The 27920-nt window shown below is 50.1% G+C and overlaps 1 protein-coding gene across 4 annotated transcripts; it reads left to right on the top strand.

The window, feature by feature from the left end:
- Positions 1-277: 277 nt before the first annotated feature.
- Positions 278-27920, top strand: LOC122433406 (mucin-12-like). 4 transcript variants are annotated; one of them, XM_043456300.1, is made up of 12 exons: positions 278-426; positions 18052-18982; positions 19389-19490; positions 19948-20075; positions 20404-20468; positions 23302-23453; positions 23813-23884; positions 23991-24153; positions 24835-24996; positions 25634-25713; positions 27320-27408; positions 27594-27920. In XM_043456300.1, the coding sequence occupies exons 2-12, from the start codon at positions 18358-18360 to the stop codon at positions 27633-27635; spliced, it is 1680 nt and encodes a 559-aa protein (XP_043312235.1). In that variant the 5' UTR covers positions 278-426; positions 18052-18357; the 3' UTR covers positions 27636-27920. The 4 variants fall into 4 exon arrangements, with proteins under 4 accessions (XP_043312235.1, XP_043312234.1, XP_043312233.1 ...); XM_043456299.1 differs by lacking the exon at positions 278-426 and adding an exon at positions 13827-14755 and having other exon boundaries at positions 15932-18982; XM_043456298.1 differs by lacking the exon at positions 278-426 and adding an exon at positions 14888-15427 and having other exon boundaries at positions 15932-18982.

Here is a 27920-nt window from a genome sequence, read left to right as displayed (position 1 = left end):
GCACTCACACCTCTGACTGCCTGTCCCTCCCTCCCTTCCTGCCCTGCCCCACCCGTGACTCTGGCTTCTGCTGCCTAGAGACCCTGCGGAGGGTGGTTCTGGTCTCTTAGAGAGGAAGAGGGTGGCCCGGCTGCCCTTTGGCCACCTCCCCGTGGTCAGTATGTGTCACCTACTCAGCCCCATGTGCTCATCTCCACCCTGGGCCAGACCCTGTTCTTCCCAAGGCAAAGGTCTCTGGGGTCCTTTATATAGCTGATCCCTCCCTGGGAGGCACTCATTTCTTAGTCTCTGCTGATGTGGGCAGACCCTGCAGCCAGGGCCTCACGCTCAGGGAGATGCTGGTGACCTGGATCCTGTCGATGGTTTTCTGGCTCTGGGTGCCCAACACTGCCTCCTCCTCGGCCACTGCCACATCCACATCATCAGGTGAGTGAGACCCGGCCCTGGTTCCCAGTGGTCCTGATGTGGGCTGGCCTTGGGGAGGGCTGCAGGGGCTGACCTCCCTTCTTTCTTCCCTCCCTCTCTTTTCAGGGGAGGGGGCTGCTCAAGGGCTGGACACCCTGGCCATGACCTCATCCTGTCTTTGGGAGCTAAAGGGGTCACTCTGGAGACCCATGGGTGCAGAGGGAAGGGCCTGGGCTATGCTATGTTGTTGACGGTTCACTGGAATCCACCCTCCCCAAGGGGCTTCTTCTTCATCTGGGCAGTGGTCTCTGCCTGCCTTCATCCTGGGGGTTGCATCGGCCCAAGTGTTGGGTCAGCTCTTTCCAAACTTCATGGAGACACTGCACAGGCTGCTGGCCCTGGCTGGGACGACAGGAGCCCATGGGGTGTCCACTAGCTTCCCTCCTGGCCTGGGGAGAGCCTCAGGGGGGCCAGGGGCAGCCCCTCTAGTTAGAGATCATGGAAGGGCTTGAGGGGGAGGCAGGCTGTGAGGTCCTTGTTATACGTTGTCTTGGAGGGACTTCCCTGGTAGTCCAGGGGTTACGACTCTGGGCTTCCACTGCTGGGGGGTGCGAGTTCAGTCCCTAAGTGAGGAAGCAAGATCCAGAAAGTCGTGCAGGGTAGCCAGAAAGCAAACAGATAAAAAAAATAACCTTGTCACGGCTGTTTGTTTGGGAAGAGACTGGTTAGAAGCTGATTCCCCTGGGTTCAGACTTTCTGACTCCCTAGCAACAGGGAAGCACCCTTGGGGGAAGGAGTGGGCAAGGTGGATGCTCCCGTGAGGGGCATTGGGGAAATGAGCCCAAGGTGCCAGCCAGTTGAAAGTGGCATCGCTTGAGTTGAAGGGCCTGCAGGGTATGTGGTGAGGGGTTGTGAGTAGATTGAGGGTGGGGGACTACAGGTGGGGATGTCTCTGGAGGTCTTCAAGGGCAGCTGTGAGATAGCCCACATGGGAACTTAGGTCCTTAGAGGCAACCTCAGTCCACAATGCCTTGATGTACTTCCTTCTCCTCTACCAGGACGCACTGAGGGTAGTGGCTCTGGCTGGGAGAACCTGAGGGGAGAGGAGGCAGGACTGGGGGTGTAAACTTTGTGTTAGGGACTAACACTTCCCCTAACACTGAAAATACATTAATTACAGACATATTAGCTTTAAGGTAATATACAGAGAAAAGGACGCTATGGTGGGGGTCAGCCTTAGGAAGGGTCCACCTGTCCCAGCTCCCCAGGCGGAAGCTGAGGGCAGTGACAGTGAGGAAGGACCCAGAAGTCAGCAAGTGTGTTGCCTCTGTGCCTCCTGCCATGCCTTGGAGATCCCACCCACACAAGCAAAGACCCCTGTTGGCAAGATGCTCATAACTGCAAGGAAAAACATCATGTTGGATCCATTAGCACACTAAGGAGTCCAAAAGTGTCTATCTCTGATAAGTGCAGACAGCTGTCAGGTGTGAAGAGGTCAGGCAAGTGCCATTCCAGGGCACTCCAGGTCAGAGGACGCTCCAAGGCCCACTGCCCCTGACTCAAAGAAGGATCTGCTATTTGCAAAGACATTTCACAGCATGCAGTCAGTATGACTTATCAAGAAGATTGTGAAACGAAAGGAAGGCAGATAGGAAAGCAAGGGTCAGAGAGGGTGAGTGACTTACCTGGGAACAGTGTGACCAGTAATCATATGATGATCACCATGACCTGACTCTAGGTTTGTGCTGCCCTTGAGCCCACACTGGAGGGCCCTCAGCCCTCTGCAATACCTCCACCCCCTGCATGTATTCTGGGTTCTCAGGGAGGTGTTCAGACATCAGAGCAGACACCAGTGGTGGCATCTGTGGTTTTCTTTGTTTCTCATCCCCTCCGACCTCTGGGTTCCCCAGTTCTCATCATGAAGACTGATGAGGTCTTGGACAAGTGAACAGTAGGGACAAGGAATGCCAGCCGGAGAAAGTAGAAAAACACTGCAGGGCTGTGCAGGGGAGTCAAGGTGTAGGAATGCCCTGAAGGCGAGGGGCATGTGCCCGGTTGGGGAAAGCGTACTGGTGCAGGGAGCATCTGTAGGCAACAGGAGCATTAAAACCAGGTGGAGGCTTTTAGACACCAGAGAATGTCCAAGGACAGAGCAGGGGTGGGTCACCCTGGTAAGACAGATACATTGAGAACCAACCTGGTTTTGCAGGAAGGGAGACCCCTTCCAGGGCCTGAGAGTGGGCTCCTGCCTATCACTCAGAACTGAATTGCTTGAGGAGACACACGATCTGACAAAGCAGGAGACTTCACTGGGAAGGGGCGTCCGGGTGCAGAGCAGTAGGGTCCGGGAACCCAGGAGGACTGCTCTGCCTCGTGGCTCCCTGGCTCCGGTTTTTTGGTGATGGGATTAGTTTCCAGGCTGTCTTTGGCCAACCATTCTGACTCAGGGCCCTTCCTAGTGGCTCAGCCAAGATGGGTGCCAGAGAGAAGGATTCTGGGAGATGATTGGACCTGTGGTGTCTCCTTGTGACCTTTTCCTAATTCTTCTGGTTGGTGGTGGCTTGTTAGTTCTGTGTTCCTTACTAGGACCTCCTGTCACAAAATAACTCACACATGCTTACTATGGTGTATGGCCAGGGTGGGTGGTTTCTGTCAGCGTGCTTCCCCTAACACTGGCAGGAGGCCTTGAGGGTCCATCTGGGAACCCAACTCCCCTGGAAATGGCGAGGAGTTTCCTCTCGAGGATGGGCTGTGGAGGCACCAAGATAGATAGTTCTAGAGACTGTGTGACTCAAGAAGCAAGAGACTCTTTTTGGTGATTGACAATGGGCTCCAGGCAGGCCTGTTGAGCTTGGGGTGAGCTTGGAATTTCTGGATGGAGCTTTCCTAGAGGTCTGGGCTCAGGAAGGAGGACAAAAACAGAGACACGGTCTAGAATTCTCCATTCTCCACTGCTGCAGGGGCCACAAAGTTCCTACATTGAGGACTGGAGTCTGTCCTGTCCTGTGGACGTGAAGTTCCAAAGTGTTCCTAGGAAGGGTGGGGGAGTGGAGCTGCTTGGAATGACAGCAGGGAACAGGGACCGAGTGTCTCTCTTGGAAGGGCTGCCTCAGGGGCCCCAAGTAGTCAGGGGAGTTCTAGAACCTAGAAAGGCCAAAGTGGAAGTGGAAACGTTCGATATATAAAACTGTGACGAAGACCAGAATAGATTTGTTCACAATAGCCAAAGGGGTAACCTTTGGAATGTAGGTGATGTAAATTTAGAGCAATTAAAAGGAAGTGATGCTTTATGCAGAGTAATAAACTTACTCATTCTGCAAACACAGGAGGCTTGGCTCTGCCCAGGCAAGTGCTCTGAACCAGACAGAATGAATAAGCCAGTTTACAGTCTTGTTTACTAGATGGAAACATGGGAATGGGGCAGAAAGAACCACAGCCTAAGGCTGGTGGTGAGGCTCAGGCTGGAGAGTGGCCGCAAAGAGTTGGACACAACTTAATGACTAAATAACAACAACAGTAATAGATATTCAAACACTTTAGACAATTTCAGAACTGACAAAGCCATACATAGCTATGGACGTAACTGGAATATTGACAACTGGATCCTCCAGGTCTAACAATTTGGAAAGCCAGCGCTCCTTGTAGCCTGTGCTCAGCTGCTCAGCTGTGTCTGACTCTTTGTGACCCCACGAACTGTAGCCTGCCAGGCTCCTCTGTCCATAGGATTTTCCAGGCAAGAATACTGGAGTGGGATGCCATTTTCTTCTCCACCTGTGGCCTGAGTATGACCCTAATGCTCAAAATTGCTGGTGCTCATTGAGGGCCTACTATGTGCTAAACAGTGTTCTAAATGATATCTGTTATCTCATTTAAATTTCCCAGTAACCCTGGAAAGAAGTGCTGTGACTGATTTCTGTTTTATACCTGGGGAAACTGAGGCATGGAGACATGAGCTAAGTAGTTTAAGGTTTCCGTCCATCAGGTGGAGGAGCCGGGAGGGGTTAGGCTCCAGAGCCCACTTTCTTTACCACTTGCTCTAAGTGGAAGTGTCTGTGTGTGTTAGTTTCTTGGGGCTGCTGTAACAAATTACCATAAACTTGGTGGTTTCAAACAACAGAAGTGTATTCTCTCATAGTGACGGAGGCCGGAAGTCTGAAATGAGATACCCCCAGGGTCCAATCCCTCCAAAGGTTTTCATTGCCCCCTCTGGATCCTGGTGCTTTGTGGCGTTCCTTGGCTGTGTGGCATCACTCTAGACTCTGCCTCTGTCTTCTCATGGCCTTCTCCCCTGAATTTGTGTCAAATGCCCCTTACCTTTCTCTTATAAGGACCCCAGTCATTGGATTGAAGGCCCAACCTAAATCTAGAAGGATCTGATTTTGAGATCCTTAACTTAATTGTATCTATAAAGCCTATATTTCCAAATAAGGTCACACTCAAGCATACAAGTGTTAGGACTTGGACATATCTTTTATTGTTGTTGTTTAGTGGTTAAGTTGTGTCCAACTCTTTGTGACTCAATGGACTGCAGCCCACCAGGCTCCTCTGTCCATGGGATTTCCCAGGCAAGAATATTGGAGTGGGTTGCCATTTCCTTCTCCAGGGGATCTTCCCAACCCAGGGATCAAACCCACATTTCCTGCCTTGGCAAAACACAATTCAACCCTCTATATCATTCTTCTGCAGCAGTCAGAGCAACTGCTGTCTTTTCAGGGAGGCAGTGGGCAGGGGCAGGTGGCACTGGCTGCTGATGTTGGAAAACCAGGAAGCCCATTCATTCTCCACAGGCGTGTGCAAGGGGGTGGGGGTCAGGGACAGAGCCAAGGTGGCCCCGACCCCGTGTCACCACTGTGGTGACTCTGCCGGGTGGGAATGACGTTACCAAAAAGGAGATGGGTCCAAGTCACTGAGGTTGTGTGTGGCAGGGCTGAGAGTACACCCGGGACTGAGTGACACAGCCCAGTGGTCGCCACACTGCTTCTCTTGGAGAATATTCTAGAATGAGCAGAGTGGTGAAGGCGGGCATCGGTCATCTCCATTTTCTGGAGGAAATGGAAGCTCAGAGAGGTTAACTGTATGAGATCCTGAACCTGGGTAGCACCTGCCCTGACAGGAGTGCCCCCAGCTCCACACTCCACTCTTCAGGACTGTTCCCATGGACCTCGCTGAGTTTTGAAGATATGAGAGTAGGAGGGGACCATCTTATATCAAGGTGGTGGTCTTCAGACTTGTCCCAAGGTGCTTTTGAGGGCTCTTCCTCAAGAATGTCACAGTGAAAAACTTGCCTGGCAAACCAGCTGCCTAACTCAAATGATTACCTTTTTAAAAATAATTTAGTTTATTATTATTTTTTTGGCTGAACTGTATCTTCTTTGTGGCGTGTGGGCTTAGTTGCCCTGCAGCATGTGGGATTCTTAGTTTGCAACCAGGCATTGAACCTGAGTCCCCTGCATTGGAAGATGAACTCTTAACCACTGGACCACCACAGAAGTCCCTAAAATGATTATGTTTTAAAGAAAGAGGCGATAAGAACTGTACACAGGGCAAGAAATTTTATCAAACAAATTTTTACTTGTTTGATAGGAGACCTGGTGTCTTGGATAGCTAGTGTAACACAAAAATGACATTAAGGTCATTCTTGTTAAGCATTTTGACCACAAAATTGTGGGGAATCCCAGCTTGGGAATTATTAGTGATTTTGCCTGGGTTCTCCAAGGTACAGGGTGCACCTAAGGTTTTATTTTTATAGCATATACCTTTACTGTGTTTAAACATTATATCAGGAATGCCTATTTATGGTACAACATTCAGAAAATATAGACAGACCAAAGGAGGAAAATGTCCCTTAAGCCTGCCACTCAGATACACGTTGTTAACATTTTGGTCTTTTTCCAAATAACTATTTAGATTTATTCTATGGGCAGTTTCTATTTTAATGACTGATCAATATTCAATTTTATGGAATACTTTAGCCATTTAACCAGTCTCCTATTCTCCTATTCTTAGACAGGTTTTCCCCAATTTTTCATTATAATAGATAATAATGTAATAAACATTGCTGTAAAGAAATTTTTTAAACAAAAATCTGCATTGGACTCCTTTACTTCAGGGTTAGTAACTAGAGGAGGAATCATTGAAATGGTATGACTCAGCCCATGATCCTTAAGGTACATTTTCAAATCACCCTTTAGCAATAAGATACTAAATAAACATCCATCGGCATCTTATTCCCCAACCAATACCAGCTACATCACTTAACATCACAGAGGGGGTGCCATGTGATAAGTAAAGATAAATAGTATCTTGTTTTGTTTTGAAAATCTTTGCTTTCTAGTGATGTTGACCATTTTCTTCTTGTAGGCTTGTTGGCCATGTAAATCGTTCCTTTGGAGAACTTCTGTGTTTTTCCTTGGCTCAACTTGCTTGTGGAACACCCCTGACCCTGGAGGTTGAGTCTGGGAAGGACTTTGCTCAAGTTCTCTGCCTCATCCTTTGGTGATGTTGTGGCCACCAGAATTTTGGGCTGGGAGGGTTCTGAAGCACTTCACCAGGGCAGTGCTGTCTAGGGGGCCTACTTCTTTTTTTTTTTTTAATATTAATGTATTTATTTTATTTGGCTGGGCTCAGTTGCAGCACTTGGGATCTTTAATTGTGGCATCTGGGATCTAGTTCCCCGACCAAGGATTGAACCCGGGACCCCTGCATGGAGAGCAGGGAATCTTAGCCGTTGGACTACCAGGGAAGTTCTCTAGGGTTCCTTTTCCTTGTCCCTCCCAGAAATGAGTTAAAGCCTTGGGCACAGAGGGGATTGCTGCTGGAATATGAGGGATATGGCAGAGCCTTTATCTTAAGGGTTTCACTTAGATCTTGTTGCTGTTGTTTAGTTGCTAAGTCACATCCAACACTTTGCGACCCCGTGGACTGCAGCACAAGGCTCCTCTGTCCTTCACTGTCTCCTGGAGTTTGCTCAAATTCATGTCCACTTAGTCAGTGATGCTATCTAGCCATCTTATCTTCTGCTGCTCTCTTCTCCTTTTGACTTCAATCTTTCCCTGACTCTTTTCAGCATCAGAGTCTTTTCTACTCTGCTCACTTAGATACTGAACAGGAAAGAACAGCACCAGGGAGGAGAAAAAGGGTGATTAGGAGGCAGTGGTGTCTTAGAATCTGAAGGAGATGAGAGATTCCAGGAGGAAGGGCAAACTGATGAAATGGACAGCGATTGGGGTACTCAAGCTGGTCGGCAACTATAGTGGACATGTGAGTGGCAGCAAACTGGAGTAAATGGTGTGGATTCAGGAATAAAGACAAAAGAAAGCCTGTTCAGAAACTGTCTCAACATGTGTCATCAATCTTCCCCTGCCCTCACCACCCCTTCTCTCCAGATTCTGCTCCTAACGCACAGTGACCATGGCCTTTTCTGGACACTCTTCACTATTGCTGAGTCAAGTCCAGAGCTGGCTTTACACTCACCTTGCCAGCCTTCCCTCTGCCTCTTCTGGTTTCTCAACATCCAGCTTCAATCCAAACATGTACTCTGAGCCTCCACACATGCTGTTCCCTAGACTTGAAACCTTTTCCTTGTTCTTCTCCTCTTTGCAACCCCCTTCCTTATGCTGAAAGTAAAAGCTACCTTCAGATTGTGCTTGAATTCTGTCTTACCAGTTGGGTGAACTTGGAAGATATTTAACCCTTAGAACCTCAGTTCAGTTGTGAAACAGGAATAGTCATGTCTTCCTCCAGAGATGACATTAAATAACTAACAAAAGGTATCGGGCAGGCTTTTCAGTGTTCATTAGCTCCTTTATCCAAGACCTCCTCATGGAACATCTGCTCTGGGTCAGGCTGAACATGGCAGAAGTGTTTCCTCTGTTATCAGAAAGGAGCAAAGGCAATTACATACACGGTCATTGAATTATAGTGTGATACGACTACTCAGGAATTTGATAGGCAGCCAATAAATGTCACCTCTCCCCCCACCTCTACTCATTCCTGTGATTCAGTTAGGGATCATAAATTGCCTTTATATGCTTTCTCATTCTTGACGTGTCACAACAAAAATAGTCTACTTTTATAACTAAAAAGTCCAGTAAAACTTATAATACCTAAGTCCACAAAATCCTTTCGTTTTAAAGAAGGAAGGAAAAAGATAGCTTGGCTTTTACTTTCATTTTGAAGCCTTCTGAGAAAGGCAGAGGAACAGTTCCCTCCCCCCTCCTCCCCCTCCCCGCCACCGTTGACTTCTGTGTCCCTTAAATGGGCCTTGACTGCTCTAGAATTGCGCTGTTCGGGGGAGGGCCAGGAGCATCCTTGAGGGGTGGGGGCCCATTTGTCCACCAGCCCGGGTTTACTCTGAGCCATGTTACAGTGTGTTTTGGGTTGACTAAAGCCCTCATTGTGTACTCTCTCTCTCTTTCTGATCCTTCCTATGCCTAAGACTCAAGGATGCCCCCACCTCCACCCCTGGCAGCCTCTCAGCTCAGCCCCTTCTCTTCCTCTTGGTAGGCAAGTTGTTCAATTGCTCAGTCGTGTCCAACTCTTTGTGACCCCCACTGACTGAAGCACGCCAGGCTTCCCTGTCCTTCACCATCTCCCAGAGCTTGCTCAAACTCATGTCTACTGAGTCGGTGATGCCATCCAACCATCTCATCCTCTGTCATCTCCTTCTCCTCCTGCCTTCACTCTTTCCCAGCATCGGGATCTTTTCTAATGAGTCAGCTCTGTGCAAGAGAACTGGGCAAGACAAACTTATCTACTGACTTAAAAACAACCAAGTAATCTTGTCAAGTTTTTAACATTAATTTAGAATCCTACAAATCATAGGCATTATGGCACCTTTGACTTGAACTACCTTAATCAGTGGTTTGATATCACTTTTCCCCTAAAGTTCTGATGGAAGCTCTGCAAAGCCAATGATCCAGAACCATTGGTGTGAATGTCATGTCTTCACTAATGGTCCACTCCCATGGCCTCCAGTCCTGGTCCAGCTCCTGGTCTCACCCTGAGACTGTCTGCCTCTTTAAGGACCCTCTGAAAATGGGAGCATCTGGGATGGTAGAGGGTGCTGCTGCCCTGATGGCTTCCACTGTCCCCTCTGCCAGGGGCCAAAGACCACCTTCCGGAGAGATGAGAAGCATGCAGCTCCAGGGTATCTTTGCAGAGGAGTGGGGACTGATAGGAGGGGCGAGAGGCCGAATTCCCTGACTTCTCTAGGAAGTTTCCTGCACACTATCCTGTGGAATTCCTGATAATTCCTAGATTTATGGTGTAACTGTCTCAAAGATCCTTTCCTTATTTGATCTTATTCATCTTACAGGCAGAGTGAAGAGGAGCCAGGGGTATAGTCCCACCTTACATAGGAAAATAGAGTTCCACAAATGCAGCCACATGTTCTAAGTGACCCAGAGAACACAATAGAAGCCCTCCAGCCCCAGGGTGCAAGCCCAGCTCCCATTATTAGAGAGTTGCAACCCATTGAGTGGGCTGTGGGACCAGCAGGGAGAGGAAGAGCTTACCTGGGCAGTTGTGATGAACACAGGACAGCCAGGTAGAGGTGGCAGCATTCCAGTAGAGTGGCTAGTCCCTGTGTAAGTGTATCTGGAGAGAGAGGACAGGCGATGAATTGTCCAGGGTAACGAGTGACTGCCTTAGCTCTCCTATTCCTTTGGGGTCAGTAGGAAGTATTGGGGTAGAGGACGAACCTCAGATGTAAAGGATGGGAAGAGGGATTTGTCTGACTAAGTACTGGCCAGAGGATGGAAGGGGATCATGTGGCCTGCAGATCACAAAATGTAAGGGGCAAAAGGAATGTGCAGGGGGCATTTGTGTGAGTACAACTATCCACTAGAATTTATGCCAGATACCCAAGGAGACGCACACGTCCCAGGGTGCCCAGGGAGGAATGTACAGGCAATATTGGGCAAAAGTATACATATGTACTTGACATGGAGGCATTCTCAGTTCAAGTGTTTGCAGATGACACTACGGATTGAGAAAAATGATATATAGGTATATGTGCATGTATGTATATATATGTATGTGTGAGTATATATGTATATATATATACTTCCCTAGTGGCTCAGCTGGAGAAGGCAACGGCACCCCACTCCAGTACTCTTGCCTGGAAAATCCCATGGATGGAGGAGCCTGGCGGGCTGCAGTCCATGGGGTCGCTAAGAGTCGGACACTACTGAGCGACTTCACTTTCATTTTTCACTTTCACACATTGGAGAAGGAAATGGCAGCCCACTCCAGTGTTCTTGCCTGGAGAATCCCAGGGACGGGGGAGCCTGGTGGGCTGCCGTCTATGGGGTCGCACAGAGTCGGACATGACTGAAGTGACTTAGCAGCTGCAGCAGTGGCTCAGCAGTAAAAAAATCTGTTGCAGTGCAGGAGTTGCAGTTTCCATCCCTGGATCAGGGGGAGGACAGGGCAACCCACTTCAGTATTCTTGCTGGGAAAATCCCTAGGACAGAGGAGCCTGGCAGGCCACAGTACATAGGGTCACATAGAGTCAAACACAGCTGAAGTCACTGAGCATGCACACGTGTATATATATATGTATATATACATATACATACATATATACATATATATATACACATGCAAATTTGTCAAAATCCACAGCCACAGCCATAACTAACAATTCAAGTCATAAATCACAATCAGCTCCCAGAACATTAGCTAGAGATATTATCTTGCTCTATAAAAATTTCTATATTTAACAGAAGAGATCAAATTTCTAGACTACCATTGGTAAGTTGTCCAAATCTACAGATGCTCTGACACTTCTTAAACCCTTGGAAAGGAAAGCCATGCTTCAGTGTAACAGACTGATCAGCTATGTCCCAGGCAGCCTGGGACAGACTGCCACTAAATGCAATAACAAAATCGTAGACCATAGTAGTGTCATCTCTGAGTTTTCCCAACTCGTTCTCTACAAGCATCTTAACCAAAAATGCCCCCACAAGTCCTGGTGACACCGACACATCTAGGGTGATGGACCATCAGCCATATTGACTAGAAGGCAATTCATTTTTCCTAAAACAATCTAAGAATTATCAAATCTTTCAGTTCCATCTGCCTTCTTAAATACCACTGATAATAAAAAAGCTTCTGTATATTCTGGTCCTGGTGAATCAAGCACCACTCAAGACTCTAGACAAACAGTGACAACATTCAATAAAGACAATCTCTACACACATTTCATATTTGTTCAAAATAATAGTCCTTTGAAACCAAATATATCAAAGTTGAAAAAACTGCATCCCTTTCAAGTCCTGACCAATTACAACTTCTTTTATTTCAGGGATGACAACAACAGATTACCCAAAAATTACTAGCACCACAGTCTCTGAAAAATCCACCACAACTTCTGGTCCGTTTGAATCTTCAGTCTCTTCTACAAGTCCCCTCATCACTGTACTGGGGAGTTCCACCAACACTTCTGCTCGGACTGAACCCACAGTGTCTTCTGAGGCTTCTTCCACCACAGTCACTGGAAGTTCCACCACTATATCAGTTCAGTCAGAATCCACAGTGTATTCTGAGAGCTCCCACACCATATCTAGTCAGTCTGAATCCACAGTCTCTACTGAGTGGTCCCCCACCACAGGCGCTGGGAGCTCCACCACCACATCAGTTCTGTCAGAACCCACAGTGTCTTCTGAGAGTTCCCACACAACATCTGATCAGTCAGAATCCACAGTCTATTCTGATGCTTCTCCCACCACAGTCCCTGGGACTTCTATCACCACATCTGGTCAGTCTCAATCTACAGTCTCTACTGAGTGGTCCCCCACCACAGGCCCTGGGATCTCCACCACCACATCAGTTCTTTCAGAATCCACAGTATATTCTGAGAGTTCCCACACCATATCTGGTCAGTCTGAATCCACAGTCTCTACTGAGTGGTCTCCCACCACAGGCCCTGGGATCTCCACCACCACATCAGTTCTGTCAGAATCCACAGTGTCTTCTGAGAGTTCCCACACAACATCTGATCAGTCTGAATCCACAGTCTCTTCTGACGCTTCTCCCACCACAGTCCTTGGGTCTTCTATCACCACATCTGGTCAGTCTCAATCCACAGTCTCTACTGAGTGGTCCCCCACCACAGGCGCTGGGAGCTCCACCACCACATCAGTTCTGTTAGAATCCACAGGGTCTTCTGAGAGTTCCCACACAACATCTGATCAGTCTGAATCCACAGTCTCTTCTGACGCTTCTCCCACCACAGTCCCTGGGACTTCTATCACCACATCTGGTCAGTCTCAATCCACAGTCTCTACTGAGTGGTCCCCCACCACAGGCCCTGGGAGCTCCACCACCACATCAGTTCTGTCAGAATCCACAGTGTCTTCTGAGAGTTCCCACACCACATCTGATCAATCTGAATCCACAGTCTCTTCTGACGCTTCTCCCACCACAGTCCTTGGGTCTTCTATCACCACATCTGGTCAGTCTCAATCCACAGTCTCTACTGAGTGGTCCCCCACCACAGGCGCTGGGAGCTCCATCACCACATCAGTTCTGTCAGAATCCACAGGGTCTTCTGAGAGTTCCCACACAACATCTGATCAGTCAGAATCCACAGTCTATTCTGACGTTTCTCCCACCACAGTCCCTGGGACTTCTATCACCACATCTGGTCAGTCTGAATCCACAGTCTCTTCTGAGGCTTCTCCCACCACAGTCACTGGAAGCTCCACCACTGCATCAGTTCTGTCAGAATCCACAGTATATTCTGAGAGTTCCCACACCATATCTGGTCAGTCTGAATCCACAGTGTCTCCTGACGCTTCTCCCACCACAGTCCTTGGGGCTTCTATCACCACATCTGGTCAGTCTCAATCCACAGTCTCTACTGAGTGGTCCCCCACCACAGACGCTGGGAGCTCCACGACCACATCAGTTCTGTCAGAATCCACAGGGTCTTCTGAGAGTTCCCACACCACATCTGATCAGTCTGAATCCACAGTCTCTCCTGATGCTTCTCCCACCACAGTCCTTGGGGCTTCTATCACCACATCTGGTCAGTCTCAATCCACAGTCTCTACTGGGTGGTCCCCCACCACAGACGCTGGGAGCTCCACGACCACATCAGTTCTGTCAGAATCCACAGGGTCTTCTGAGAGTTCCCACACAACATCTGATCAGTCAGAATCCACAGTCTATTCTGACACTTCTCCCACCACAGTCCCTGGGGCTTTTATCACCACATCTGGTCAGTCTGAATCTACAGTCTCTTCTGAGGCTTCTCCCACCACAGTCCTTGGGAGCTTCACCACCACATCAGTTCAGTCAGAATCCACAGTATATTCTGAGAGTTCCCACACCACATCAGGTCGGTCTGAATCCACAGTCTCTTCTGAAGGTTTCCCCACCACAGTCCTTGGGAGCTTCACCACCACATCAATTTGGTCAGAACCCACAGTGTCTCCTGAGAGTTCCCACACCACATCTGGTCAGCCTGAACCCACAGTCTCTTCTGAGGCATCTCCCACCACAGTTACTGGAAGCTCCACCACTACATCAGTTCAGTCAGAATCCACAGTATATTCTGAGAGTTCCCACACCATAACTGCTCAGTCTGAATCCACAGTCTCTACTGGGTGGTCCCCAACCACAGGCCCTGGGATCTCCACCACCACATCAGTTCTGTCAGAACCCACAGTGTCTCCTGAGAGTTCCCACACCACATCTGGTCAGCCTGAATCCACAGTCTCTTCTGAGGCATCTCCCACCACAGTTACTGGAAGCTCCACCACTACATCAGTTCTGTCAGAACCCACAGTATATTCTGTGAGTTCCCACACCATATCTGCTCAGTCTGAATCCACAGTCTCTACTGGGTGGTCCCCAACCACAGGCCCTGGGATCTCCACCACCACATCAGTTCTGTCAGAACCCACAGTGTCTCCTGAGAGTTCCCACACCACATCTGGTCAGCCTGAATCCACAGTCTCTTCTGAGGCATCTCCCACCACAGTTACTGGAAGCTCCACCACTACATCAGTTCTGTCAGAACCCACAGTATATTCTGTGAGTTCCCACACCATATCTGCTCAGTCTGAATCCACAGTCTCTACTGGGTGGTCCCCAACCACAGGCCCTGGGATCTCCACCACCACATCAGTTCTGTCAGAACCCACAGTGTCTCCTGAGAGTTCCCACACCACATCTGGTCAGCCTGAATCCACAGTCTCTTCTGAGGCATCTCCCACCACAGTTACTGGAAGCTCCACCACTACATCAGTTCTGTCAGAACCCACAGTATATTCTGAGAGTTCCCACACCATATCTGGTCAGTCTGAATCCACAGTCTCTACTGAGTGGTCCCCAACCACAGGCCCTGGGATCTCCACCACCACATCAATTCTGTCAGAACCCACAGTGTCTCCTGAAAGTTCCCACACCACATCTGGTCAGTCTGAATCCACAGTCTCATCTGAGAGTTTCCCCACCACAGTCCTTGGGAGCTTCACCACCACATCAGTTCTGTCAGAACCCACAGTGTCTCCTGAGAATTCCCACACCACATCTGATCAGTCTGAATCCACAGTCTCTTCTGACGCTTCTCCCACCACAGTCCCTGGGACTATTTTCACCACATCTGGTCAGTCTGAATCCACAGTCTCTTCTGAGGCATTTCCCACCACAGTTACTGGAAGCTCCACCACTACATCAGTTCAGTCAGAATCCACAGTATATTCTGAGAGTTCCCACACCACATCAGGTCGGTCTGAATCCACAGTCTCTTCTGAAGGTTTCCCCACCACAGTCCTTGGGAGCTTCACCACCACGTCAGTTCGGTCAGAATCCACAGTGTCTCCTGAGAGTTCCCACACCATAACTGATCAGTCAGAATCCACAGTCTCTTCTGACGCCTCTCCCACCACAGTCACTGGAAGCTCCACCACTACATCAGTTCAGTCAGAATTCACAGTGTATTCTGAGAGCTCCCACACCATATCTAGTCAGTCGGAATCCACAGTCTCTACTGAGTGGTCCCCCACCACAGGTGCTGGGAGCTCCACCACCACATCAGTTCTGTCAGAATCCACAGTGTCTTCTGAGAGTTCCCACACAACATCTGATCAGTCAGAATCCACAGTCTATTCTGACACTTCTTCCACCCCAGACCCTGGGGCTTTTATCACCACATCTGGTCAGTCTGAATCCACAGTCTCTTCTGAGGCTTCTCCCACCACAGTCACTGGAAGCTCCACCACTGCATCAGTTCTGTCAGAATCCACAGTATATTCTGAGAGTTCCCACACCGTATCTGGTCAGTCTGAATCCACAGTCTCTACTGAGTGGTCCCCCACCACAGGCACTGGGAGCTCCACCACCACATCAGTTCTGTCAGAACCCACAGTGTCTCCTGAGAGTTCCCACACCACATCTGATCAGTCTGAATCCACAGTCTATTCTGACGCTTCTCCCACCACAGTCCCTGGGACTTCTATCACCACATCTGGTCATTCTGAATCCACAGTCTCTTCTGAGGCTTCTCCCACCACAGTCACTGGAAGCTCCACCACTACATCATTTCTGTCAGAATCCACAGTGTCTTCTGTGAGTTCCCACACCACATCTGATCAGTCTGAATCCACAGTCTCTTCTGAGGGTTCTCCCACCACAGTCTCTGCAAGTTTTCTCTCCACATCTGGTCAGCCTGAATCCACAGTCTCTTCTGAGGGTTCCCCCACCACCATCCCTGGAAGCTCCACTACTGCTGGTTGGTCTGAGTCTACTGTCACTTCTGATGGTTCCCTCACTATAATCCCTTGGACCTCCACCACCACATCTGCTTGGTCTGATTATACAGTCTCTTCAGGGAGTTCCCACACCACATCTGGTCAGTCTGAATCCACAGTCTCTTCTGAGAGTTTCCTTACCACAGTGCTTGGGAGTTTCCCCACTATATCCAGTGTGTCTGAATCCACAGTGTCTATTGAGGATTCCGATACCACAGTCCCTGGAATTTTTCTCACCACATATGGTCAGACTGAACCTACAGTCTCCTCTGAAGGTTCCCACACCACAGTCCCTTGGAGCTCCACCACTACTACTGGTTTGCCTGAATCTACATTCTCTTCTGTGGGTTCCCTCACCACAGTTCTTTGGAGTTCCACTACCACATCTGATCTCACTTCATCTACAGTGTCTTCTGACAATTTCCACACCACATCTGGAAAGTCTGAATTCACTGTCTTTTCAGAGGACTCCCTCACGACAGGGCTTGGGAGTTCCCCCACTCTTTCTGTTCAGTCAGAATCCACAATCTTTTCTGAGAGTTTCCATTCAACAATCTCTGGGAGCTTAACCACCACATCTGGTCGGTTTGAATCAACAGTCTCTTCTCAGGGTGCCCACACCACAGCCCCTGGGAGCTCCACCTTTACTTCTGTTCAGTCTGAATCTATAGTCTCTTCTGAGGGTTCCCTCATCACAATTCCTTTGAGCTCTGTCAGCACATCTGGTCAGTCTGAATATACAGTCTCTTCTGAGAACTCCCACACCACATCTGGTCAGTCAGAATCCACAGTCTCTTCAGAGGGTTCCCACACCACATCTCATCAGTCTGAATTCACAGTCTCTGTGGAGGGTTCTCACACAACATCCGGTCAGTCTGAATCCACAATCTTTTCTGAAGGTTCCCACACTACAGTCCTTGGGAGCTCCACCATTACTTCTGGTCAGTCTGAGTCTACTGTATCTGCTGAGGGTTCCCTCTCCACAGTCTCTTGGAATTCTTCCACCTCTGTTTGGTCTGAATCCATAGTCTCTTCGGAGAGTTCCCACACCACGTCTGGTCATTCTGAATCCACAGTCTCTTCTGAAGGTTCCCTTACCACAGTCCTTGGGAGTTCCCCCACTCCTTCTGTTCAGTCAGAATCCACCGTCTATTCTGAGGGTTCCCACACTACAGTTCCTGGGAACTTTATCACCACATCTTCTCAGTCTGAATCTACCGTCTCTCTGGATGGTTCCCATGCCACAGTTTCCATGCCCTACCCAACCATTTCTAGTCTGTCTAAATCCACAGTCTCCTCTGAGGATTCCCATACCACATTCCCTGGGAGCTCCACCACTTTATCTGGTGAGTCTGACTTCACAGTGTCTTCTGAGGGTTCTCTCACCACAGTCCTTTGGAGTTCCCCCACTACTTCTGGTGGGTCTGAATCCTCAGTCTCTTCTGAGAGTTCCTACACCACAGTCCCTGGGAGCACCATCACCACATCTGGTCCGTCTGAATCCACAGTCTCTTCTGAGGGTTCCTACACAACACCTGGTCAGTCTGAATCCTCAGTGTCTTCTTCAGGTTCCCCCACCATGGTACCTGGGAGCTCTACCACTACTGGTCTGTCTGAATCCACAGTGTCTTCTGATGGTTCCCATACCACAATTCCCATGTCCTCCCCAACCATTTCTGGTCTGTCTGAATTCACCGTGTCTTCTGAGGGTTCCCTCACCACACACCCTGGGAGTTTTGCCACTACTTCTGGGTGGTCTGCATCTAGTGTTTCTTCTGAGAGTTCCCACACAGGAGTTGCTGGGAGCTCTACAGCCCCATCTAGCACTGGAGAGACACTTTCCAGCTCATCTGGTTCAGTACAGTCTACCACTTTTGTCACTCAGAAATCCACAGATCACAACACCATATCTGATTTTTCTCAAGTCACGGACTTACCTACATCGACAATTTCTCAAGAGGATGGAAGTCCTGTGTCCACTTCAAGTCCAGCTGAGTCTATTACCTCCTCCACTGGTGATGAAGAAAGGACCACATATTCTACTCCTGAAGCCACTGTGTCCACCATAGTCTCAGCACCATCAACACATACAGTCTCCTCTGACACCTCAACAATTTATATACCTTCAAACTCTGAGGGACTTTCTACCACCACCTCCAGCACTGGACTCAGTACAACAACAATTACTGAGATGTCCTCTGTCCTTTCAACCATTTCTGAATCTTCTATGTCAACTTCCTATCCCAGCCATGGTAGTAGCCTAGCTTCCTCTTCAATTCCCAGCCTGCTGTCTACCACCCTCTCTGTCTCCACACAGACAATCACAGGCCTCACAGAGGAACTCACTCTTGCTACTTCCACCCCTGATTCATCAAAACCGACAGGCACCTTGAACAGCACTGTTGCTGTAGGGAATGAAATTTCTGCTTCCACATCAAGGCCTGGAGAATCCTTAACCACTTCCGTTGGAGATGGACACACGACCACATCTTCTTCTCTGGGATCCACTCTCTACACCAGCTCCTCAGATGGGTCCATGCCATCATTCTCTACCCATTCTTTGTACAGTACAAACAGTGCAAGTCCTTCCTCATCAAGCCCCAGTGAGATCTCCACCCACACTGTGGTCTCACAATATACCACCATGACTGCCAAAGAGGAGTCGACTTCTGGCTTTTCTTCTCCTGTGTCCTCCACTTCACCTGGCTCCACTGGTGTTCCAGTCCCTGGATTCAGCACCACTTCAACCCCACATCCACCATTCACTAGGACACAGACAACTATGAGGACAACCCACTCTTCAACTACGACACCATGTAAGTCTACTTGTATGTCACTCTGTGGGCTCCTCCTGCTCATCTCCTTTATCAGCTAATCAGTTTTGTCCTCCTTGTAGTCTTGTTCCACACTTCCAGTACCATCTTGTTGCCAGTATACATCATCCAAGTGGATGGTGTGTCTCTCTTTTGAGTTGTAGGACTCTTGATTTCTTTGAGTGTCCTCTTTCATCTCTTGCTTCCTTTCATTCTGTTGTTCCTTCTCCTTTCCCCACTGTCTCCTGGGGATTGAAATGGTGGCAGAGGGCTTTCAGTTGCAGCATGATTATCTAGTCCCATTTCCATCTTTCAGTGCAATGTCTGAATGATGGTACTTGGAACAAGAGTTGGTGTTTTGTGTCTTGGGCTTCCATGGTAACCTCTGGAATGTTCTACTTTTTTGCAGTGCAGTGCTACAATGGGGCCACTTGGAACGGAAAAAAATGTGTCTGTGCCAAAGGCTACTCTGGTTACCAGTGTAAATACCCCAAGGAATCCTTCCCCATAGGTAAAGACCTTTTTTGAGACTTGTAGATCATCTCCACATCCCTTAACCATTCAAAATAGGAGGGCAACATTGGAAGGTTCATTTGCTACCATTGCCTAATTGTGCAGGTAGAGGAGAAAATGTGACTTTCACCCAGGCCAAAACGCAGGTAGAGCATAGATTTTCTGCATGCCACTTCTGAGCCCCTTTCACTAGTTAACCTGCCTCTCTCATCTGAATGAGTATCTGGTGCCCTCCAGTCAGGTCTCACTGAATCAAGATTCTGACCAGTAGCTCCTCCTGGTCTTCAGAGACAAGGGGCAGATGTTTCAGCTACCCCTACTTGCCTTTTGAGTTTCCGTCTGCCTCCCTACACACTTTCTCCTCTCCCACAAAGCCAACAAATGAAGAATTAGCCCTTCCTGGAAGGCATTACTGTGAGGTTGTGTCTCATGCATAATATCCCCTGTTTCCATAGAAACCCCCCAAAAAATCAATGCCACTGTAGACCTGCGTGTGAAAGTGACTAACAGGGATTTCACAGATGACCTAAATGACAAATCCTCCGATGCATACAAGAACTTCGTTCAAGTATTCAAGAGTCGGGTAAGAGGAGAGGAAGCTTAGATTCCCTGATGTGAATCCTGGATGAGGGGACATCCCTATGCACCCCCTTCCTTCTTTCCTATGGGCGGATGGCATCACTGACTCAATGGACATGGGTTCGGATGGACTCTGGGGTTTGGTGATGGACAGGGAGGCCTGGCATGCTGTGGTTCATGGGGTCTCAAAGAGTCAGATGCGACTGAGCGACTGAACTGAATACAGGGACTCCTTGGGGAAAGGAGGTTCTGAGGGACTGCTCCCAGCACAGAGAACAGAGGCTGCTGCACACTCCAGGCTTCTATGAACTTAGCTGTCTTGTTTCTTTCAGATGGATAAAGTTTACAGGGACAAAAACTTTCCCCAATACAGAGGCGTGAATGTCACAAGACTGCGGTGAGTATGGGGGTGAGAAGGTTTAGTGACTGTGGGAAGCTCTTCTCTCTTGCCTGCTCTCCTGCCTCCTCCTATTATAAATGGTTAGAGCATCAGTACCGGGCTGGGTCAAAAAGGCCCCCAGCTCAAAGGCGACACCTGAGGGCTCTGAGACCATGCATTTATTCATTCAGCATTCATCCATTTATCAAGCTAATGGTGGACATCTACCCTGTGCTAGGTGTTGGGAACATTGGGTTCTGCTCTTCATGAAGCTTAGAAGGGCAGACCACAGGTAGCTAGAGTCATGGCAGTTATGATAGCTCAGTTACTGAGGCTAGAGTTGTGATAAGGAACACACGAGGTGCAGAGGGAGAGGTCCTGAATGCAGGGTCAGTGAGACTGAGAGAAATCTTCCTGGAGGAAGTGACAGCTAAGCTCAGGCTTGAAGGATGAGGAATGGGCCAACTGGAGGCAAGGGAGAGAGTGTTACAAGAGGAAATCCATGACGTGCCTACAGGTAAGAGAAAGGAGCGCAGATCCTAGGAACATAAAGCACATTTGGCTTCTAGAAGACAAAGGAGCTGTGGTGGGAGAGGAGGTTGGAAAAGTGACACGTGCTCATTTACATGTGAAGCATCAGCAGTTGTGGCCCATGTAGCAGAGTAAACACTTTGTACTGCAGACCGTGCAATCTGGTTGCAGGGTTGAGAATGGATGGACAGAGGAGGGAGATGATAGTAGCCTGGGCCTGAGAGGTGTTACTGAAGAAGGAAAGTAGTCCAGTGTGAGAGGTCTTTAAGAGACAGGCCCAGCAGATTATTGGATTTTGATGGGTGTTTGGAGAAAAGGAAAAATGACACCAGATTTCTGGGCTGCTGGGAGTGTGGGTTGCCCTTGGCTGAGATGAGGAACATAAGAAGGAGCAGGAGGACGGTGGAAGAAGATAATGAGTTTAACATGGGCCTTGTTAAGCCTCAAGTGTCTGGGGCCCAGCCATGTGGAGTGATGGAGCAGCTGATGGTCAAATGTATGATAGTAAGGGTCTACAGCAGAGACATCGGTATTGACGTCCCTAGATAGGCTTCACTGGAAGCTCAGGGAGTAGACCAGATGGCTGGGGCAATTGTCACAGCATGGAAGTGAAGCTGTCCCTGGGCAGAAACATGGGAAGCATCCATATTTAACAGATGGGCAGGAGAAGCAGAGCTCTCAGAGGAGGATGGGAAGAAGGAGACAGAAGGGTGGGGAGGGAGCCTGGGGCATGTCAGTTACCAACATATCAAGAACCCGTGGGGTTTTATAACCCAGCATCCTCCACCCACACCCTGCCTCAGAGCAATGGTCTCTGTCTCCATTCTGACTCAGGATTTTGTTGGGTTAGGTCCTCTTGGGTCCTGCTTCTGACTTCTCTGTCACAAGGACTGTGGGTAGTGACAGACCTTGTCTCGGGAGCTCTCTACTCAGAGCATTGCTGACCATCTAACAAGAAGCTTCTGGGTTGGAATCCAACATTGCTAGTTGGAATCCAACATTTCTAAAGCGCCCTCATGTTTTTTCATATCTAAAACGTTACTTATTTGGTTTTCAAAATACAACCCATTAGCTTCTGTCTTAAATTTTTAAATTTAGAATATTTTCATTGTGGTGGAATACCTATAACATAAAATCTGTCCTTAGCCACTGAATTCACCATGTTAAGTATATGGTTTAGCAGCATTAAGTAAATTCGCATTGTTGTACAACCACCACCACTGTCCATCTCTAAAACTTTTTAATTCTTTTTTTTTTTTGTGGCTGCACTGGGTCTTCGTTGCTGTGGGGGACTTTCTCTGGTTGCGGCAAGCAGGGTCTGCTCTCTCATTGTGACACATGGGCTTCTCATTGCACGACTTCTCCTGTTGCTGAGCAGGAACTCTAGCACAAGTGGACTTGAGTAGTCTCAGGCTTAGTTGCCCACAGCTTGTAGAATCTTCCCAGGCCAGGGATTGAACCTGTGTCCCCGGCACTGGCAGGTGGATTCGTAACCACTGGACCACCAGGGAAGTCCTCCATAACTTTTTCATCTTCCCAAACTGAAACTCTGTACCCATTTAACAGTAACTCCCAATTCCCCCTCATCTGCCCTTTGACAATCACCATGCTGCCTTCTGCCTCTATTTTGAATTTTATTACTTCAGGGATCTCATATTACTACTCATAAATACTCATCCAGTATTCATCCTTTTTTTGACTGGCCTATTTCACTTAGCATAATGTCTTCAAGGTTCATGCATGTTGCAGCATGTCTCAGAATTTCCTTCCTTTTAGACCCTGAATAATATTCCATTGTATGTAATATTCGATTGCATTTTGTTAATCCAGTCATCTGCTGATGGGTGCTTAGATTGATTGGTTCCACTGTTTAGTTATGAATAACATGGCTATGAACATAGGTGTACAAATTATTTCCTCATGCCCCTGCTTTCAATTCTTTGAGGTGGATACTCAGAGGTAGAATTGCTGGATCACATGATCATTCTATATTTCATTTTTTGAGGAACTATCATACTGTTTTCCACAGTAGCTGTACCAGTTTGCTTTCCCACCAATGATGCACAAGGGTTCCATTCCTCCATGTCTTTGCCCAACAGCCTCCATTTTTAGGAATAAATTTCACCCGTTGACATATATTGTAATCCCAGGCTTATGTTGTAGCCTTGCTCTAGGTTGTTAACTGCTGGAGGGAAGAGTCTATATTCTGTCCTGCCCCTGGGTCACATGACTAACTGTTTCTCATCACCCTTCTTGCTTCTTGGGCCCCACTTGCTGGGAGGGCGGGCAACAAGGGTTGACTGATGACTCCCGTTTCCAGTCCTGGCAGCGTCGTGGTGGAACACGAACTCATCATGGAGGCCAACTACACTTCAGGGTACCTGGAGCTGTTCGAAAACCTCACTAAGATTGTAAGGGCCAAGATTATGAATGAGACTGGACAGCTACATGGGAATTCTGAAGACTGCAAAAGTATGCTCCCCGAAAACCCCTTGATATTGGTGGGGAAAGGATGGGCGGGGCCCCTTAAGGAGGTCTCAGGCCCACCCCCATGTCCCGCATCTCTCGTCTCTTCTGGAACCCCAGAGATCTCCCTCAAGGAATCCAGAGGTCAAGCCCGGGTACCTTCCCCATATTTTGCACTGCTCCTGGCAGCCCCTCTCAGTCCTGGGCTAAGGTGGTCAGCAGCCCCAATGACCCCCTCAGAGCCAGCTCACAGCCTCAACTGCATCTACTAGTCTTGGCCACAGCAAGGAGGAAGGGGAGGCTGACTGCCCGCAGCGGGCAGGGGGAGGCACATCTGTTTTGTTCTTTTTTACCACCCTGGGCAGACCTCTCACTCCTGTGCTACGATGAGACGGACACCATCGTGAACCCCGTGAAGATCAACTTTGACCTGCAAGGTGAGCAGCTCCATGGAGAGTGGACAGTAAACCTGTGGGGTGGGGGGGCCTAGGGACGGGGTTTCATCTGGCTGACACTTCCTGCCCGCCCCCTACCTGCCCCCAGAGCAATGCACTAAGAATGCTGCAGAGGAATTAGCCCAGTTCTACTACGTGGATGAGCTGGATGGGAAGCTGGCCTGTGTGAACAAGTGCACCCCAGGGACGAAGTCGGAAATGGACTGTCACCACGGCAGGTGCCAGCTGCAGCAAAGCGGCCCCCGTTGTCTGTAAGAGCTTGTTTCCTCTAAGGCCGGCATCTGCCCTCTCTGGGAGTAGGGTCCCATTCTCCCCAAAGGTCATCCAAGGGTGCAGGCTGAGGGTGGGCAGAGCTCCCAGGCACCTCCAGCCCAGTCTCTACATCCTCTTTTCTCTACCCAGGTCTCCCACCTCCCATATACCACGGGAGATTACAGACTCAGGCCTCAGAGAACCAAGCAGTCCCCTTTCTGGAAAATGTTCTGGTTATCAATTGCAAATCTGTATCTATGGACCTCTCTCTCCATCTATCATTCACGTCCCTAACAACATCCCAGCCACCATGCCACCATGCCATTATCACCTCCTTGCTGGCGCTCTATGTCTTAAACTAAAGTACAAAATATAAAACATGGTGACAGGCCATCCAAGTGCCAGCTGCTTAGCGATTACATGGGTGAACATTACGTGCGTGGGATGAGGTGCCCGGCCATCTCAGATTCTGCTCTGTGGATCTGCGGTCCCTGCACCCACTCACCACCCCTTAGACTTGGGAAGTCAGGGAGGGTGCCCAGCAACTGCCCTCAGTGGGTGAGATGGTTTCCTGTGCTTTGATATTGATCTTTTTTTTTCAGGGGCAAGGGGCGGGGGAGGCAGAAATTGGGTGGGTGAGGGAAGCTGGTGGACTGGCCTGAGCTTGTCTGTGCCCCCAGATGCCTGAACTCAGACACACACTGGTACTCGGGGGAGACCTGTGAATCCAGCACCAGCAAGAGCATGGTATATGGGGTCGTGGGGGCCGTGGCAGCACTCCTGGTGATCTTGGTGGTGGTCCTGATCTTCTTACTCAGCCGATCCCAGAGAAAACTGCACAGGTGAGCTTCCGGGGCTGGGCCTAGGGGAGAAGGGACCGCAGTCAGAATATCCTGAGGCCCTGCTGAGGCCAGCGGGGGTGGCTGAGGCCCTGCCCCCCACCCCCAAGTCCCTCCTATTTCCTGCTGGTCTGTCCCAGCTCTGTGTCTGGCAGAGGGCAGCCTGCAGATCTGATAAGACATATCCGCTTGGCAGAGAAATGGAAACAGAGACTTATGTACTGAAACTGGATTGTGTAATGAAATGACCTGGCACCTCTTATCACCTTGGCTGCCCCAGAGCAGCCCTGTCTGACACACTAGGACGCTGGGAATGATCGCTCTCTTCCCACCTATAAGAGACTGAGTGATGTTTTGTACAGAGCCCGGCCGGCAGGCCGAGGAAACTGCCCTGACTCTATTCCGATGCCCCCAGCTCACAGATAAGGTCACTGAGGCCCTCTGAGGGGTGGGGGTGGGGGCAGGCGGTGGGGACATCCCCAGGAATGCTATTCGGTTTCTACCCCTGCCACAGGGGAAGGCCCCTCCCTCCCTGACTCAGGGCTTGGCCAGAGCAGACTCTTCTGGAGGCCGAGGGTCAGAGGTCTCTGAGCCCGTCTCCTACTTCTCCGTCATCAGCTGCTCACGTCATTTCTGTTAGCAGGCAAGAGTACGACATGTCTCGAGAGTGGCAAGATGCAGGCTACCCTGGCAGTTTTGAGAACACAAGCGTCTGGGAAGGTAGATCTTATCAGGGGCCAAGGCGGGGCAGGCTGGCAGGGGTGTGGGGGGGTGTGGAGAAGGGCCAGTCAAACTCCCGTGGTTGTGGGTGACACACACACACGTCCTGCCAGCCAGTCCTGCGTCTGCCGCAACAGTCAGACAGCCTGCAGCCTCCTGACCCCGAGTCCCCACGGGCAGCCCTGCTGACCCTCCAGCCTTTACTTGGCTTCTCCCTATCAAGTTCCCTGCACTCCAGTCTGTGGCCCACCGCTTTGCAGAGCCTGTGCTGCTTCCGGTCGTCTGAATCTCTGCACATCCCCATCCCACTGTTCCCGAGATCCAGGTCACATGCGGTCCTTCCACAGAGCTTCCCGTGGGTTAGCCCACTCTGGCCGCCAGAGCCGCTCACAATGGCTGAGAGCCTGATCCTACCCCAGAGCCCAGCCCCAGCATGTCACACACTCAGTGGGATGAAGGGCCATGGCCAAGTGAGGCCTTGTCCCGGGACGGGAAGGGAGAGGGGCTTTCCAGGCAAGGGTCGCTGCTTAAGAAAGGGCGTGGAGGTGGGGAAGACGTGGCCTGTAGGGAACCAAGGGCGGGTCAGTGGGACGGGAGGATGACAGAGCCAGGTCAGGACTGGTCAGCGGACCGTGGTTGTGGGGGGACCCATTGGAGGAGCTTGAAGGGACGGGGACCAGACATGCATTTTGGGTGGCTCATTCAGGAGGATTTGAGAGGGCTACATGAAGTGGGGAGTTCAGGGAGGGAACAGCACAGTAATGCAGGCCAGGGATGATGAGCCTGAGTGGGGGGACAGTGGGGACCAGGAGGTGTGGACAGTAGTCAACATAGTTCAGATGCCAGTGAGCTAGCTGGGCAGGGCCTGTTGTTTGCAGGCTCTGGGAGGGGATGACAGAGACAGGGTGCAGTGAGGAGAAGCCGCAGGTGGGGCATACTGTGGGGCAGTTAAGTGCGGAGGGAGAGATACCCCAGATCTGGCCAGTCTGAAGTCTGCAGAGAGGCCTGTGGCCTACGGGCAGCGCTGGGGAGTCAGCTCAGCTCAGCCTACACTGGGGGGAGAGCGAGCCAGGAGGGCAGACGGTGGGGGAGGATCTTGAGGGAGGGAGCAAAGGAACATTCAGGAAGATGCCAGGCGGACCTGGAGGTTGAGGAGCGAGTTTATCTGCATGACGGAGACAGGGGGTGCTGGACTCATGCCAATTCACACAAGATTTCAGGCACAGATGCTTCTGTCTGTTGTCGCTACTGTTGCTATGAGGGAGTGTGCCCGTTTACCCCAGGCAGTCTCGCCCTCCTACCCCACCTAAACCAAGTGACTCCTTGGGCACCCACTCACCAGGCCTTGACTTTTGACCATGGGGCATGTCGGAAGGCAGCTCCCATCCCCTCCTGTCCCTGCGTCACCCCAGGCTACCTCCCCAGCCCCTCTTCCGCATCCCTGAAGAGCTGGGCTAGGGGGAGGACGGACAGGCAGTGGGAAAGGAGTTTAGGCAGCTCCGGGGCGGACTCCCCAAACCCATTCCTTTTACTGTGAACAATCCATCCTGGGTGTCTCTTCAGCTTCCCCAAGGCTCACTCTCACCCCAGTACCTCTCCTTAACAGGTCAGGATCTGAAGGGGGACACGTTTGGCCTTGAAAACATCTACAGAAACTTCCAGCCCTCCCTGAGAAGTGTGGACCCCACTACAGAGGTGACTCAGGAGCCCCCAACTCCCCGTCCCCCTACCCCCCAGCTAGGGGCTTCTCCCCTCCGTCCACTGCCTGGGGCTGCCTGGGGAGGGTGGGCTCCCCTCAGCCCAGAGGCAGCTCACTCCCCCTGGACACGGCTGTCACTGGGGCCCCGTCCGTCTCACCTCCTCTCTCCCACCCTCCCCAGCTCCACATTCAGAGGCCCACAGTGGTGACGGCTGCTCAGTGATGGGGACGGGACTGCCACCCCTCACTCAGATCCGGGTGATGAGGCTGCGGCCAACAGAGGCCTCCGCCGGCCACAGGCTGCCAAGAGGAACCTGAAGTCTGGAGTCGTCGGGCCCGAGGATGGCCCTCTCCAAGTGAGCGGGCTGGCCCTGTCCTCACTGCTGTGAACACTGCTCCCTTGCCCTCCAGCCAGGAGCCCCGAGGCGTCTTGTTTACTCAAACTGTTTACTCCACCTGTGACAACCGTGCAGGAATTTCCTGCCAATAAAGGAACAAGTTTTATAGA

Source organism: Cervus canadensis, chromosome 32 (assembly GCF_019320065.1).
Source record: "Cervus canadensis isolate Bull #8, Minnesota chromosome 32, ASM1932006v1, whole genome shotgun sequence".
In the NCBI taxonomy this organism is placed as follows: Eukaryota; Metazoa; Chordata; class Mammalia; order Artiodactyla; family Cervidae; genus Cervus; species Cervus canadensis.
The sequence above is the reverse complement of the archived record's forward strand: the minus strand, read 5'-3'. Positions and strand labels throughout refer to the sequence as shown.